Genomic DNA, 13219 nt, shown 5'->3' on the forward strand with positions numbered 1-13219 from the left:
GTGGTGGCCTCTACTTTTCACAGCACACTTTTCACGTTTTACAGAACTGCTCCAGTACGAAACGGTCCTTGACATCCCCGTGGTTACCCTCACTACACGTCCATTCACCCAATCACTGCGCTCTGATTTTGCCTCCAGCCCCACGTTCCCATAAGTCCAGTGCAACCAGACGTCTTGTAATGGAACATTTCTTTATTTTTCTCTACATTATCATTTGGTCAAATATAGACTTATTTAACAATATGCTCCACACGAGGACAACATAGACTATAATAATAATATAGATATAGGGCATCTCCTCAAGAATGTTGTGGTCTACTGGTACGAATAACTAATTATTAACTAATCGACTTGCCAAAATCTGTAGAGATGGATGAACCTATGGCTTCTGAGGCCCCTGGGCAGTTACCCACTTTACCCAGTTGGGAATGCAGCCTTGAGCATAATAGTAATTTTTAGTTTGCATTGTCATACCATTTTGGATAATTTAAAACGAACAAAAAGCTAATTTTACAAGCTAAATGCTTCATGGCCTTTGATTTCACTGAGTCCAAGGATGGCATCAGTTTGTGAAAATAAAAAAATGCAGTATGTGCCTAGAGACTATGTTAAGTGATTTAACAGCATTGTGAGTAACAGTTACAGTAGCAGTGGTAGTAAAGTTTATTTATACAGCACCTTTAAAAACAAAATTACCAAATGATTATCATGGGGGAAAGGGTGAAAACATTTAAGCACAATTGTTAAATAAAATCAGAGAAATAAAGTGCATAAAAATAGAGAGCAGAAGTAACAATTAAAGCAGAGAGGCGAGATTTACACATGACTTGACTTGCAGATTGGCCCACCTTTAGAGGTGGGACGTCCTGTGCTGCTGAAGAAGATTCTCACGTATTTATCCAACCAGCGGTCACACCCCTCACCTGGAGTATTTGTCCCATGAGATTTCTTTACTTTGTGCAACCAAGTACACTGGAAGAGTGCCCAAAAAACTGATAGCGTTGCCCCTCCTCTCGGATTACCTTTACCAGGAACAACAGGCAACCGCTCCACTCCTTCAGACATCTGAGGCAAACGACAATCAACAATGTTTCAACAAATTTCCAATACCGATATACCTGCTTTCTTAGAGAAGAAGAAGAGAACAGGACAGCCAGAATATCAGCGAACATGTCGTCTTGACACAGAGCAGCCGCAGAGCGTTCTTCATGTCGTCGGCACCTCCTTGAGCGCAAACCTGCACAGGTAAGCTGCTATCATCGGTTGGATATGAGAGCCAGCAATACATGATGCATGTTATTAATGATGATGGTGGCAATAATAAGGAGGAAGCTTTGCAGTGTCAGGTCCAGAATTTTGCTTTACTTCACTTTCATTAAATTCTAGTGTATTATTAAGCAGAAAAACATTATTAACGCGGCTCTGCCCTGCTGCGCATGCGTGCGGTTCTCAGAACTATCACAGTGAAATTACAGCCGATTTGTATCTCAGTAGTATAGTCTCGGGAAAAACAAAAACTACTGAGATGTAGTGTTGCCTATTGTTACTTAGGTTGTAATTAATTATTACTCAAAAGATTCATCACGGCTCTAAATGCGAACCTTGTCTCTACATAAAGAAATACAAAAGATCTAAGCGAACACAGAGGGTGTGAGCCAACGGAGAGGGTGACACAGACAATAGACAGTAGAGACAGAGAGATGGGTGACACGGGTGGAGAGGGGAGCTTGCTGACCAATCAGCGAACACAAAGGCTTAAACCCTCAGTACCTGCAGCCTTTATAATGACTTGTTGCCCGATCTGCGTGACTAGTTTGCGTCTTCGCTTCCTGACAACGGAACAGGCGCAGGATACTTACTGTCAGTAGCGGTCAGACTGCGGGAGAAGTGCAACCATGATTCACCCCCGGACACTCAGAGTAGATTATGGCAAACCGACAAGTGTTTTATGCGTGGTCGGCTCGGAGCTGACTGTGAACCTCAACAGGTAAGCTCTTGTTCGAACAGCTGTCAGTCACAACGCACACACCCTCACACCCAGACTTTAAGTGTTGGGGATTGTTTGGTTGATTTGCTGAGGGTTTGCTTACAGTGTCATAGTCTATTCAATCCTATTCTATCCTATTCTATTACTTTGCTTGTCATTTCTGTCATGCAAGACACGTGTTTCCTTCTTCCCCCTATTTTTTTTTTTTTTCATTTTGATATGTTCAATAGACAACCAACTCAACAGTTTGCACCCAGAGCTAAAACTTTACATTTCATCTGATTTAGTTTTTAAAAAATCTTAATTTCGTGAAACATATGCTCAGTTGCTAATCTATTAGGTATACCTATGAAGGGTTAGGGTTAGGGTTACAACAACAATTCAAGAGATTATATCCTCCAAAATGATCTTAAAGTTGAATTAACACCTCTCTAAAGTAGCTTCAACAAAATTTGATTGTTAAAACCTACACGAAGGTAGAATTTACTGCAGGATTGTCGTATTACACTACATTCATGGCAGTCATATCGAATGAATTGGCAGCTGAGTGTATAAGAATCCCATTGTTAACATTTACCGACAAAGCTGTGGGTAAGATCACAATTTGCATGCAAACCCTGGTGGTGGCGGACCTCATAATCTTTTGTTTGTACAGTCAGAGAGATCACAGTCCTCTGTTGTTGCTGGGAACAGGAGAGACTTTGTTGTACCAAAGAAATGTACGCTATATGTTCTGCCAAATGCCAGCCTACACCAGAGAGAAAGGCTGGATTACCAATCGGGCAGAGTGGGAAAGTGGCACATGGCTCAGACCTCCAGGGGCTCTGAGGGGTTTTGGAATTTCCAAAAATAAAAATCTCACATCATTGGCCACTGTAATCATTCCTCCTGTCTGGCTGTGGGGAGATCCCTTCCAAATGCGATTTGTGTTTTAAAGAAGCTAATATGAGGTTTCAACAGTCTTATCTTTCAAAGTTACACTGTCATTTACACTGGAACTTTATCAGAGAGGCATCTCTTCAAAGCCTGTATGGGCAGGGCAAATAAAAAGCCTCTCCTTAAATGCCCCCATACCTTCAGTAGAATTTTTGACTGCATGGTGTCTATTTATTAAATAAGCCAGCAGTAATGTTATTATAACAAAGTAGCTGACACAGAAAACCTGAGATCACATGGTGGTATATGTGGGACAATCGGGTATCTTAGTCCTGCTTTTCATGGTATGAGTCTCAGGTGAAAACATTCGGCCTTGTAAGGGGACATAGTGGCCCATATTTTTTTCTTTAATTGCATTATATTCTGTCACCTGTTGTTCTAATTCTTTATTCTGTCATGTTTTAGAGACCAATAGAAAGTGTTATAAATCAGTTTTCCTTTTGCTGCCTTCCAAGCAATAAAGAATATAGGCTGACTAAATGTCACAACTCCAGCTGCTAATTAGTTGTGCCACCTGTTACGAAATATGAGCTTGTGGCTTGCCTTCACACGTCAATGCTCTTCTTCACTTGCATTAAATAAATATCTGCAGTAACATGTGCATGGTAATATATTTGTCTTGTGCAAACACATCCCTAACATGCAACAAACATTATGCATCTCTCATTCTCAGGAGTGCCCCTCCCAGCACCAAGTTCTTCTCGGTGAAGTGCAGTCCCAGCGTTCAGTACAGAGTCAGCCCCCTGCCCAAGGAGACCTCACACCTCTCTCCCATCCCTCTCAATGGAAACTCAGTGCTGCTCATCAGCATGAACCGTGCCAGTGAGCATGAAAAAGACAGCAAGGTAAAGCAGGACAGGAGTGCAAGACACTGATGTCAGAAAGAGTTATGGGATATGTACAGCTGCAGGACACTGGGCAGGGCACTGTTTAGCAAGTTCCTGTAACAATGCTGTTATGCCAAAAACATGATTTATTGTTATTTAGATGAAGTAATCATTGTTCTTTTTCTAAGATGCCTGATTGAGCAGCAGCTCTCCTGAAACAATATGTTTTTTCCAGTTTTTTGGAACAATTTGAAAAAATATCCATTCCTCAGGTGTTGACCATGAATCAGTTTCTGAGCCTGAAACTCACTAAAAGAATAAAGTCTGTGAATTCCTGTATCTCCAGAGTAGATTTTTACTGGAAATATATAAAAGTCTGACTCACTCTGCCTGTGGCATCAGTACCTTTTGCTCTTTTTGATTAATGATTTAGCACTTTAGCACAAAAACAGAGGAGATATTCCACATTAAATAGAACTCAGAGTCCTATAATTTTTTATTCATGTGTCTTTAAAATTTTACAATAAAATTGTCATTTTGTCAATATAAATAACTTTTATTTTATCAGCTGTCTGTCTGGTACTATGGAGAGAATAAAAAGGTCTTGGGGCAAGCACTTCTGCATCTGACAGCTGTTGGTAGGTTAATGCATTATAAAGCAACATCCATTTAACACACATCAAGTTCCAAAGCACTAAATTTTGCATATATTCAGTGTACATAACTGTGATATAGAAAAGAATTACTGCACCATAATAGGAGCCACTATCTGGAATATTTTGCCCATGCAAAGCACTCAGTGATAAACAAAGTGTGTGTCATACAGAGATCTCTTTGGATGTTGATGCTGACAGAGATGGCATTGTGGAGAAGAACAACCTTAATAAGGTGAGCTCAGATGTGTCACATTTAGATAGCAGAATAAAGTCTGACACCTGTGATGGAGAAATGTTCTGTTTTTGTCTTTTTTGATAAACAATAACATGCCAAGTGTAACAAATGGAAAAGGATTCTATTTGTGGAATAGGTGCTGCATATTCCTCATTTAATAAGTGCTACTCCCTCCTGTTTAGGTTTTTAAACTTGAAATGCTGCCAACTATGCATAAGATACTCTCTCTGTATAAGCCTGAACAAGCTCTAACCAAAACTATTCAAGTTTTGCTTCAACATGTTGTTAAATTATTCGCTTCATTTAACTTTCTCATCTAATTTTCTGCTATTTTGTCAATCAGAGCTCAGACTCTGTTTTTAAACACACACTTTCACATCTGTATTCTTTGTTTCTTGGCAGGTTAATGTGCTGTTTCACAAACCATACTATATAAAAAAGCAAATTGTGAATCAATTTCATTCCTGTGTCTGGTTTGTTGAAAACCTATCAGGGCTCCTGGAAATGGGGTCCTAATGGGCATGGAGCCGTCCTGTTGGTCAACTGTGATTCAGAGCGGACCTACTGGAAGAAACCAGACACGGAGCACAATGAAGTCTACAGGGTGTCAGGTAAAACAGTATCAGTGTCTTTTTCACCAGTGAATAGTCTAACTAACTTATAACTGTCAGCACCAGAAGGTCACTCATATTTGTTTTTGCAATGTCAGCAAATCAGAAAGGTGATAATGCAAATCAGCTTGATAAAATAAGCATCTCAAATGACTTTGCAGTAGAACTGAAATTTTCTAGTAAATACAGGTGTTATTCATGCTGCAGCTTTTACTTATATGTGTGTTCTTCCCTATAGTTATCATATACATACATATATATCCAACCACATGTTGACAGAAGTATTTAGCTTCAACGCTAGTGCATAAAAGTCACTCGACAACATTTATGTCTTGTATGTCTTGTACATGCTTAAAGTCAATGGTATTTCGGATTGAATCTCATACTTGAATAACATTCACATGACTCCAGATCTGAAAGACATGTCACCTATGGTGCTGCGGACCAAAGGCCCCGCCAAGCTGCCAGAGGGCTACAAGCTCGCCATGCACATCTCTCAGACTGATGCAGAGAGTGTCAGAGTCTTCATGTCCAGATCCTCTGGAGTGCCCAATAACTCACTGCGTGAGTAAAGATGAAAACCCCATAACAAATGATGTAACATGCAGGTAATTCAGCTGGTTGGTTAAAGCTTTTAATCTGTAATGTTTATATCTTTTTACCAGTCGTCGCCCCCCCCCCCGCCACACACACACACCAAATTAGGCACCTCAGTATTTATTAACTTTGTTTGTGGTGTTCTTACTTCAGCATCAAGATTCTTTAACTACTTTGTGAAGGACTATTCACTGGTGCTGAACAGTGAGGTCCTGTCACAGGAAGTGCCATACCTTGGAGGCGAAGCAGAGACACAGTTTTATGTGGAGGGCCTCAGGTTTCTTGACAAAGACTTCAATGGTCTTGTCAGCATCAACCTCAGTCTGTTGGAGCCCATCTCAGAAGTAAGACCTGCAGCATGACACCCACAATTTTACACACCTTTATATCATCTCCTACCAGGAGTTCATTATTTTACTGAATCATCTTTTTTACTGTTTGAAATTGTGAATAAATGAAATTGTAAATAAACAAACAAAAAAAATTGTAAGTCAAGGTCCATACTTTTTTCCTTTTCTAATGATCTGGTTTATAGCTCCTGACAAAGTTAGCAAGTTAGCAGGATTTATTTATTTTTTTTGGAAAACTGCTATTTCCAAGGTCAAGGATGAACTTAATGAATATAAATTAACTTGGTATATTCTGTGAATCGAATTGAATTTCTTTACTAAAAAACAAACATTAAGTCAATTTTATATCACAGTTTATTTTAGCTGGCAGAATTCAGCAGCCTCTCATGTTTTGACAGGGTCTCCCTGAGACGCCCATTTTCACAGACAAAGTAGTGTTTAGAGTGACACCCTGGATCATGACACCCAACACCTTGCAGCCCGTGGAGGTGTTTGTCTGCAGGTAAGAGCAGACTGATGAATAATAAAGATGATGTTGGAATAGATGTCAACAGCATGACGCAGTGTTACACATTTCTTTCCATTGAATTTTTGAATGTTAATGAATGTTTTGAACGAAAAATATTTTATTGTTTTGTTTTACCCCCAAAAATGTCGACATTGATCATGTTGCTTATAGGTAGAATTTGAAGATACAAAAAAACAGATGACTTTGCATTTTGACATTACGAGAACATTTCAAAAGACTGGTTGATGAGAACTGTGTGTCTGCCTGTGGTTTCCAGTACAAAAGATAACTACCAGTTCCTTAAAGGAATGAGGAACCTTGTTGCAAAGAGTGGTTACAAGCTGAAGATCTGCCATGAGTATGTGAACAGAGGAGATCGTTGGATGCAGGTGAGAAAACTGAATGTGTCGCTCTTTCATGTGGAGTTTAGCTGCAACTGTCATCCTTTTCATTAGCATTTATACTGTTTTTGAGATGTCCTTCACTGGGATTAAGTTTTAATTCTTTGTGACATTAAGTCTTCCTAACTTTGGTAACGGCTTCACCTTGCCATACGTATCTGTTTACATACAATAAATAGAATGTGGACTACAGAAATTACAACTGCATATAAAAATACATAAAAGAATATGAAAAATAAAAAGACAGCTTAAAGGTAAAGGGAAGTGAAGTAGACATAACAGGTTTATGTAAATTGCAACTACTTTAACAGTGTTATAGGTTTCATAATCCCTACATTATGAAACTGAACAAGAAGAGGAAAATTAGCATTACAAACTTCTTGGAAAAAGAGCACAACTGAAAAAAAGTGCTTATTTGGAAAATGTCAGACCAGATCAGGTTTATCTGGAAACACTGTAATAAGGATTTACACAGAAAAAAATGACAACTAGAATTTTTCAAATGCCTGTGAAGTTGTTGTTGAACTAAAATACAGCAGAAATATAAGGTATATGGTCTATTTTTCAGGATGAACTGGAGTTTGGTTACATCGACTCACCTCATCACCAGTTTCCTGTTGTTCTGGATTCCCCTCGAGATGGAAAGCTCCAGGACTTTCCATATAATGAGCTGCTGGTGATTGAAATGCTTTCAGAAAATAGGAAAGCTCTGATAGCGGCATTATTTTGTGTCTTACCTTAATCAACTTCATGTCTTCAGGGCCCAGACTTTGGCTATGTGACAAGGGTGGCCCACAGAAGGGATGTGAGTAGTCTGGACTCATTCGGTAATCTGGAGGTTAGTCCTCCTGTTACTGTGAATGGAAAAAACTACCCCCTGGGCAGAATCATCATTGGAGTGGCCTTCCCTACGTGAGTTTGCAAGCACTGTACAGCCGAGTCCCTGACTCATGACAACGTTTTTCATACAATCAATAAGTTTAACTGTTAACAGAACATGTGACTGAAGATTTATGAACATACTGGCATCTCTTAAATTTTCTCAGGGCAACTAAAGGACGTAACATGACCAAAGTAGTTCAAGACTTCCTGTGGGCTCAGAAGGTTCAAGAGCCCATTGCCTTGTTTTCTGACTGGCTCCTTGTTGGCCATGTAGACGAATTCCTGACTTTTGTTCCTGCACCTGACAGAAAGGTAAAGTTTGATCTTAAAGAGAAACAACTTAAACTGCTAAGCTATATGACGTAGTGAAAATACAGGAAGCAGTTAACTAATTCCTGGTCGATACTGACATGCTGTAACATACATTATGGGATTGTATGAGCTCCCAGGATATGAGACAGCCCATGTCATTTTGTGTTTGTCTCTTGCGTTCACAGGGCTTCCGTCTGCTGCTGGCCAGCCCAGACGCAGGCTACAAGCTATTCAGGGGCTTACAGAATGATGGTCACGGACAAGCCAAACTGTTTGAGGGTAGGCCTGTCTGTCTGCAGTGTCATCTTAGAAACCTCATCATATTCATCTTCAATATCTAGTTCTGAACACTCACTCTCCAATATTTCTAAAAAGGTCTGAAAGATGAAGAACCAGTGACAGTGGATGATATCCTCAAGAATGACAGTCTCCAGTCTGAAAATAACTATGTACAGGTGAGTGGGATTGTAAGGTTCAACTTAGAAAAGATAATGAAATGCTAGTTGAGTCAGTGAAAATCATACATCTGATTGTTGAATACCGAATTTCAAACCTATAGGCAGTAATATGCTGCTATAACAGCTTCCACTCTATGGAAAGGCTTTCCACTGAATTTTGGAACCTGGCTGCAGGGATTTGTTTCCATTCAGCCAAAAGAGCATGTTGCTGATGTTGGGCGATAAAGTCTGGCACACTGTCAGCATTTCAGTTCATCCCAGAGGTGATGGATGTGGTTAAGGTCAGGGTGCTGTGACATTAGGATTTCCCTTTACTGACACTAAGGGGCTCAGTATAAAATCATGGGAAACAGACTCAGGACCATTATTCTTCCTATATCAATCTTTACAGTCGGCACCGTGCATTCAGGCAGAAGTATTCTCCAGCCAAACTACAAATGATTTGTCCATTTGAAAACAGGTTGTGAAGAATGATTCATCGCTTCAGACAACACATTTTCAATGGTCTAGAGTCCAGTAGTGGTGTACTTTACGCCACCCCAGCTGACCTTTGGCAATGCTGGTCTTTTTAGCACTCAGTGGCCCTGTTCTGTGAGCTTGTGTAGTGGTCTTTGCTCCCAGATATTTGCACTTCACTATAACAGGCAAATCTAGCAGGGTAGACATTTGACAAACTGGCCTACTGGAGAGATGGCATTGTTTGTCCTCATACATTTGGTCACATAATGGATTTTATGTTTGAAGCAAAGACAGTGTATTGTACAGTATGCCTTCTCTCTGCCAGAGCTGCATCGACTGGAACAGGGATGTACTGAAGAGAGAGCTGGGCCTGGACGATGAGGACATCATTGACCTGCCAATCCTCTTTAAGTTAGAGTGGGACAATGATGTGTTCAGAGCAGTGGCTTACTACCCTGACATGGTGTGTTCAGACATATTATTCAGCTGTTCATTTCTCAATGGTTGTTTCCAAGTAAGTAAATCTGGAAGGTGATAGTGCTACTGTGTGTCTCACCATCTGCCACATCTTTTTCCAGGTGAACATGATTGTTCTGGGGAAAAACCTTGGCATCCCAAAGCCTTTTGGCCCCAAGGTGAATGGACGCTGTGCCCTGGAGGCTGAGATGTGCTCCCTGATGGAGGGCCTGGGCCTCAGCTGCATGTTCATTGACGACTTCGCCTCCTACCACAAACTGCTGGGAGAGGTGCACTGTGGCTCCAACGTCCGCAGGGAACCATTTCACTTCAAGTGGTGGAACCTGGAGATGTGAACAAAAACTGGGGAGATGGGTTTAAGTTGTAGTCCTTAGGATTTCAGTGCTGGGAATAGCTTACTCTGCCATTAACAATGAAAACAAATATACAGAAAGATAATTGCAGAATGTTGATACATTGAGATGACTGTTGCTGAGAAACGCCAGCTATAAATGGCATAAAAATGGGTTATGATTTCTTGAAAATCTGGAAAAACAGATAGACAGGGTTGTTTTCAATATGCTATTTTTTTGGACTTTTTTTTTTTTTAATCAAAGCCTTACATTATCTCTATGTCTTAAAATTACAAAATTTTCTTATCAGCCATTTAGCAATAAGTGGCACTTGTTTCCAAATACTTTTTGCCTCATTTTCATATCACGATATTTACACAGTCACCATCAACACTTAAGTAGCAAAAATTACCCAGGGAGTTTCACGATCTATTGTATGCATCTTTGTCTTTATTAAACATTTTCTCTGCTTCATTTACAAAAAGGATGTAAAGCAATATTTACAAGTCTTTTGAACAAGGGCTTAAGCAGACTTTTGACAAAAACAGAAATACAATCATTTGAATCAAGCACATAGAAGATTCACTCTCAATCTTGTTGTGGTTTGGATTAGCCATTGGCATACAGTGTAAGCAGAGATAAACAAATGGTACCACATAGTGATGTATTATAATGTTACATAACCACCAGAGGGCGTACTTCATCTACTCAAGCATTTCCAAAGTCCAGAGGAAAATAATTTGAGATCACATATTTTCATAAAATCATCAATTTCATAGGCTGTAATACACATATGTGTAATTATTAAGATATCTTTATATTTTTTCTATGCTGCTTTACCATACAATCAAATGCAAAATGTTACTTTGTTCTTAGTGATTTGTTGCTCTAAACATCTTGATGAATACAGTGTATAGGCTGTTTTTCAGTTGGTCCAGTGTCTTAAACCTTTTGTACTTTCGCAAACTATAAATGCTGTCATTACTTCACTACAGACAATAAATTTCATGTCCGCTTCAGTTATGTCACTGAAATAAAACAATTCCATGAATCAGTTATTTCCTCTATAACAAACTGAAAACAGGAAAAAGCTTATCCGCTCAGGAAAGGTGAGCTGTTTCAGACTCACATTTACCATGGTCAGGAGTTAACGCAGTATCCCCATTCATTGGAACAGATATGTACAAATAAATACATGTCTGTCTAGTTTTACATTCAAGCCAGCTGGCAACGCAAGTGCCTTTAAATATGACCTTCCTTCAAAGCAGCTCACGTCACAATCATAAAGGCAACTTCAAGACGAGTCACAGTGTAATTCATATTCAGCAACAAATCAGGTTTTTCAAAAGGTCAGCATTTCGGAATAACTCTGAAAATGTAGTGCTTCAGTCACTTACATATATTACACTTTACAAATAAAGTAGGAAACTGTGGCATTTGGCTCTCTATCAGCAATGTGCACTGCATCTGGAGATGTTGGCTGGTTTTCAATAAAACACAAAATCACAGGGACAACACCTCTATGTCAAGCATGGCACCAGTGTACAGAGGAAAGGTTTTTGGCAAGCAGATTTACACCATGCACAGTACCGTTGTAGACACACCTGTACACAGACATCAAATCAACAAGTGGTGTGTGACAGAGAGCATTTGGAGACAAAAGTCTAAACATCAGTACCTTGAAGTGTGGATGTGGGAATGCATGTTGCTGGTTGGGGCACTACAGTAATTCTGCTTTTTACTATAATTATATAGCATTAACAGAGTCTACATTTATGTTAAAATATTTCTCTTTTCTTATTTTCTCTCTCTCTCTCTTTTTTTTTTTTTTAACAGATTTACTGTGGTACAACTACACTTTGAATGCAAAAATTGCAGACACATTTTCTGTGCTATATATCACCCTTCACCCACCCAGGAGAAAAGTGAATGATGTTTATACAGCCACCACCAACAGCAGCAGAAGCAGAAGTACCCTCCATCAAAAACATGATGAACTTACTGAAGCTGTCGTAAAACACGACGAATATCCACTGCAGAATACTCAGAAGAAGAAGAATAGATCATCAATAAAACACAAAATGTGGCCTGTCAGAGTAGCCACACACACACACACACACACACACACACACACACACACACACACACACACACACACACACACAGTACATCAAAGTTAAATCCATGTACAATATCACAGTGGGATGTGAGGCTGACATTAAAAAAACATTTCCTCTCTAGTGCAACTCTTCTCTCACCACTCTTTCAGTCACAAGATTAAACCCCTGTTCAATTCCTGATTCCTGAAGAGGACACACAACATTTGACTGTTTACAGTAAGAATCAGGTGTCAGAGCATACTGGCCTGGAGGATGAGCAGGCAGGCAGGCAGACTGATTCTGCTCAGCCAGCTGACAGATAGTAGTGAAGCTGGGTGCATGGGGTGTGGAGGTCTCTTTTCCTTGGCCTGGAGCATATAAGAGGGATCCCATGTGAAGCAGGAATGAGGGCGACAGGTAGGAACATGTCCATGAAGCTGGGTGTCTGTCATGACAGGTGGCAGATTCGTGCCAAGAATATGACAGAGGATCTGTCAGTCTCTTGATCTACCTTCTAATTCTGCTCCCCTTCTGCATCAGTGGTGGAGATCACATGCCCTTGGCTCATTTTTGGCAAAATATGCCACTTATGGGAATGCTGAGACAGACGAGAGGAAATGAGAGAGAAGATTACATAGTTAGAGGAAGTACAAAACAGATTCATGAAGAAAAGCAAAATGTGTCATACTGTTGATTAGGCCAAAGTTATCAACAATATGGCTAACCTGGAAATGGATGTTGATGTAGTGATCATTTGGGTGTAGCTAACAGTTCTGCAAACAGACATGAGGAGAAAATGGAGAGACACAATTAATATCAACAAATACAACAACAGAAGGCCTGCAACAATGCTGCAACTAATGATCATTTCCATTATTCATTAGCCTATTCTATTCTGGCTCTATGGATAGAAATGTTTGCGTGTCAGTCAGTCCACCTCAGATTGAAATATCTCATCAACCACTGAGTGGATCGGCATGACATTTTTACAGACATTCATCCTCCCCATAAGATGTATCCAACTGACTTTGGTGACCCTCTGACTTTTCCTCTGGCGCCACCAGGAGCTTCACATTTGTTGTTTGGAGTGAA

The 13219-nt window shown here is 39.9% G+C and overlaps 2 protein-coding genes across 12 annotated transcripts in view; one reads left to right on the top strand and one right to left on the bottom strand.

Annotated features, from left to right (window-relative positions):
• Nucleotides 1-959: 959 nt before the first annotated feature.
• Nucleotides 960-11079, top strand: padi2 (peptidyl arginine deiminase, type II). Of its 2 annotated transcripts, none has more exons than XM_018683884.2 (16): nucleotides 960-1245; nucleotides 3597-3768; nucleotides 4319-4388; nucleotides 4577-4638; nucleotides 5135-5252; nucleotides 5664-5816; nucleotides 6003-6193; nucleotides 6598-6701; nucleotides 6985-7096; nucleotides 7677-7784; nucleotides 7869-8020; nucleotides 8155-8302; nucleotides 8488-8581; nucleotides 8678-8757; nucleotides 9545-9682; nucleotides 9798-11079. In XM_018683884.2, the coding sequence occupies exons 1-16, from the start codon at nucleotides 1088-1090 to the stop codon at nucleotides 10029-10031; spliced, it is 2094 nt and encodes a 697-aa protein (XP_018539400.1). In that variant the 5' UTR covers nucleotides 960-1087; the 3' UTR covers nucleotides 10032-11079. The 2 variants fall into 2 exon arrangements, with proteins under 2 accessions (XP_018539400.1, XP_018539401.1); XM_018683885.2 differs by lacking the exon at nucleotides 960-1245 and adding an exon at nucleotides 1687-1987.
• rap1gapb (RAP1 GTPase activating protein b) overlaps nucleotides 10457-13219 on the bottom strand; it is a 91989-nt gene continuing 89226 nt past the window's right edge. For all 10 annotated transcript variants that reach the window (XM_051074382.1, XM_018683878.2, XM_018683877.2 and 7 more), the window contains 2 exons: nucleotides 12853-12900; nucleotides 10457-12725 (listed from right to left, as the gene is read on the bottom strand). In XM_051074382.1, the coding sequence (XP_050930339.1) occupies nucleotides 12892-12900 (9 nt within the window). In that variant the 3' untranslated portion in view covers nucleotides 10457-12725; nucleotides 12853-12891. The remainder of the gene's footprint in view (nucleotides 12726-12852; nucleotides 12901-13219) is intronic.

The sequence above is a fragment of the Lates calcarifer genome, linkage group LG12 (genome assembly GCF_001640805.2).
Source record: "Lates calcarifer isolate ASB-BC8 linkage group LG12, TLL_Latcal_v3, whole genome shotgun sequence".
Classification (NCBI taxonomy): Eukaryota; Metazoa; Chordata; class Actinopteri; family Centropomidae; genus Lates; species Lates calcarifer.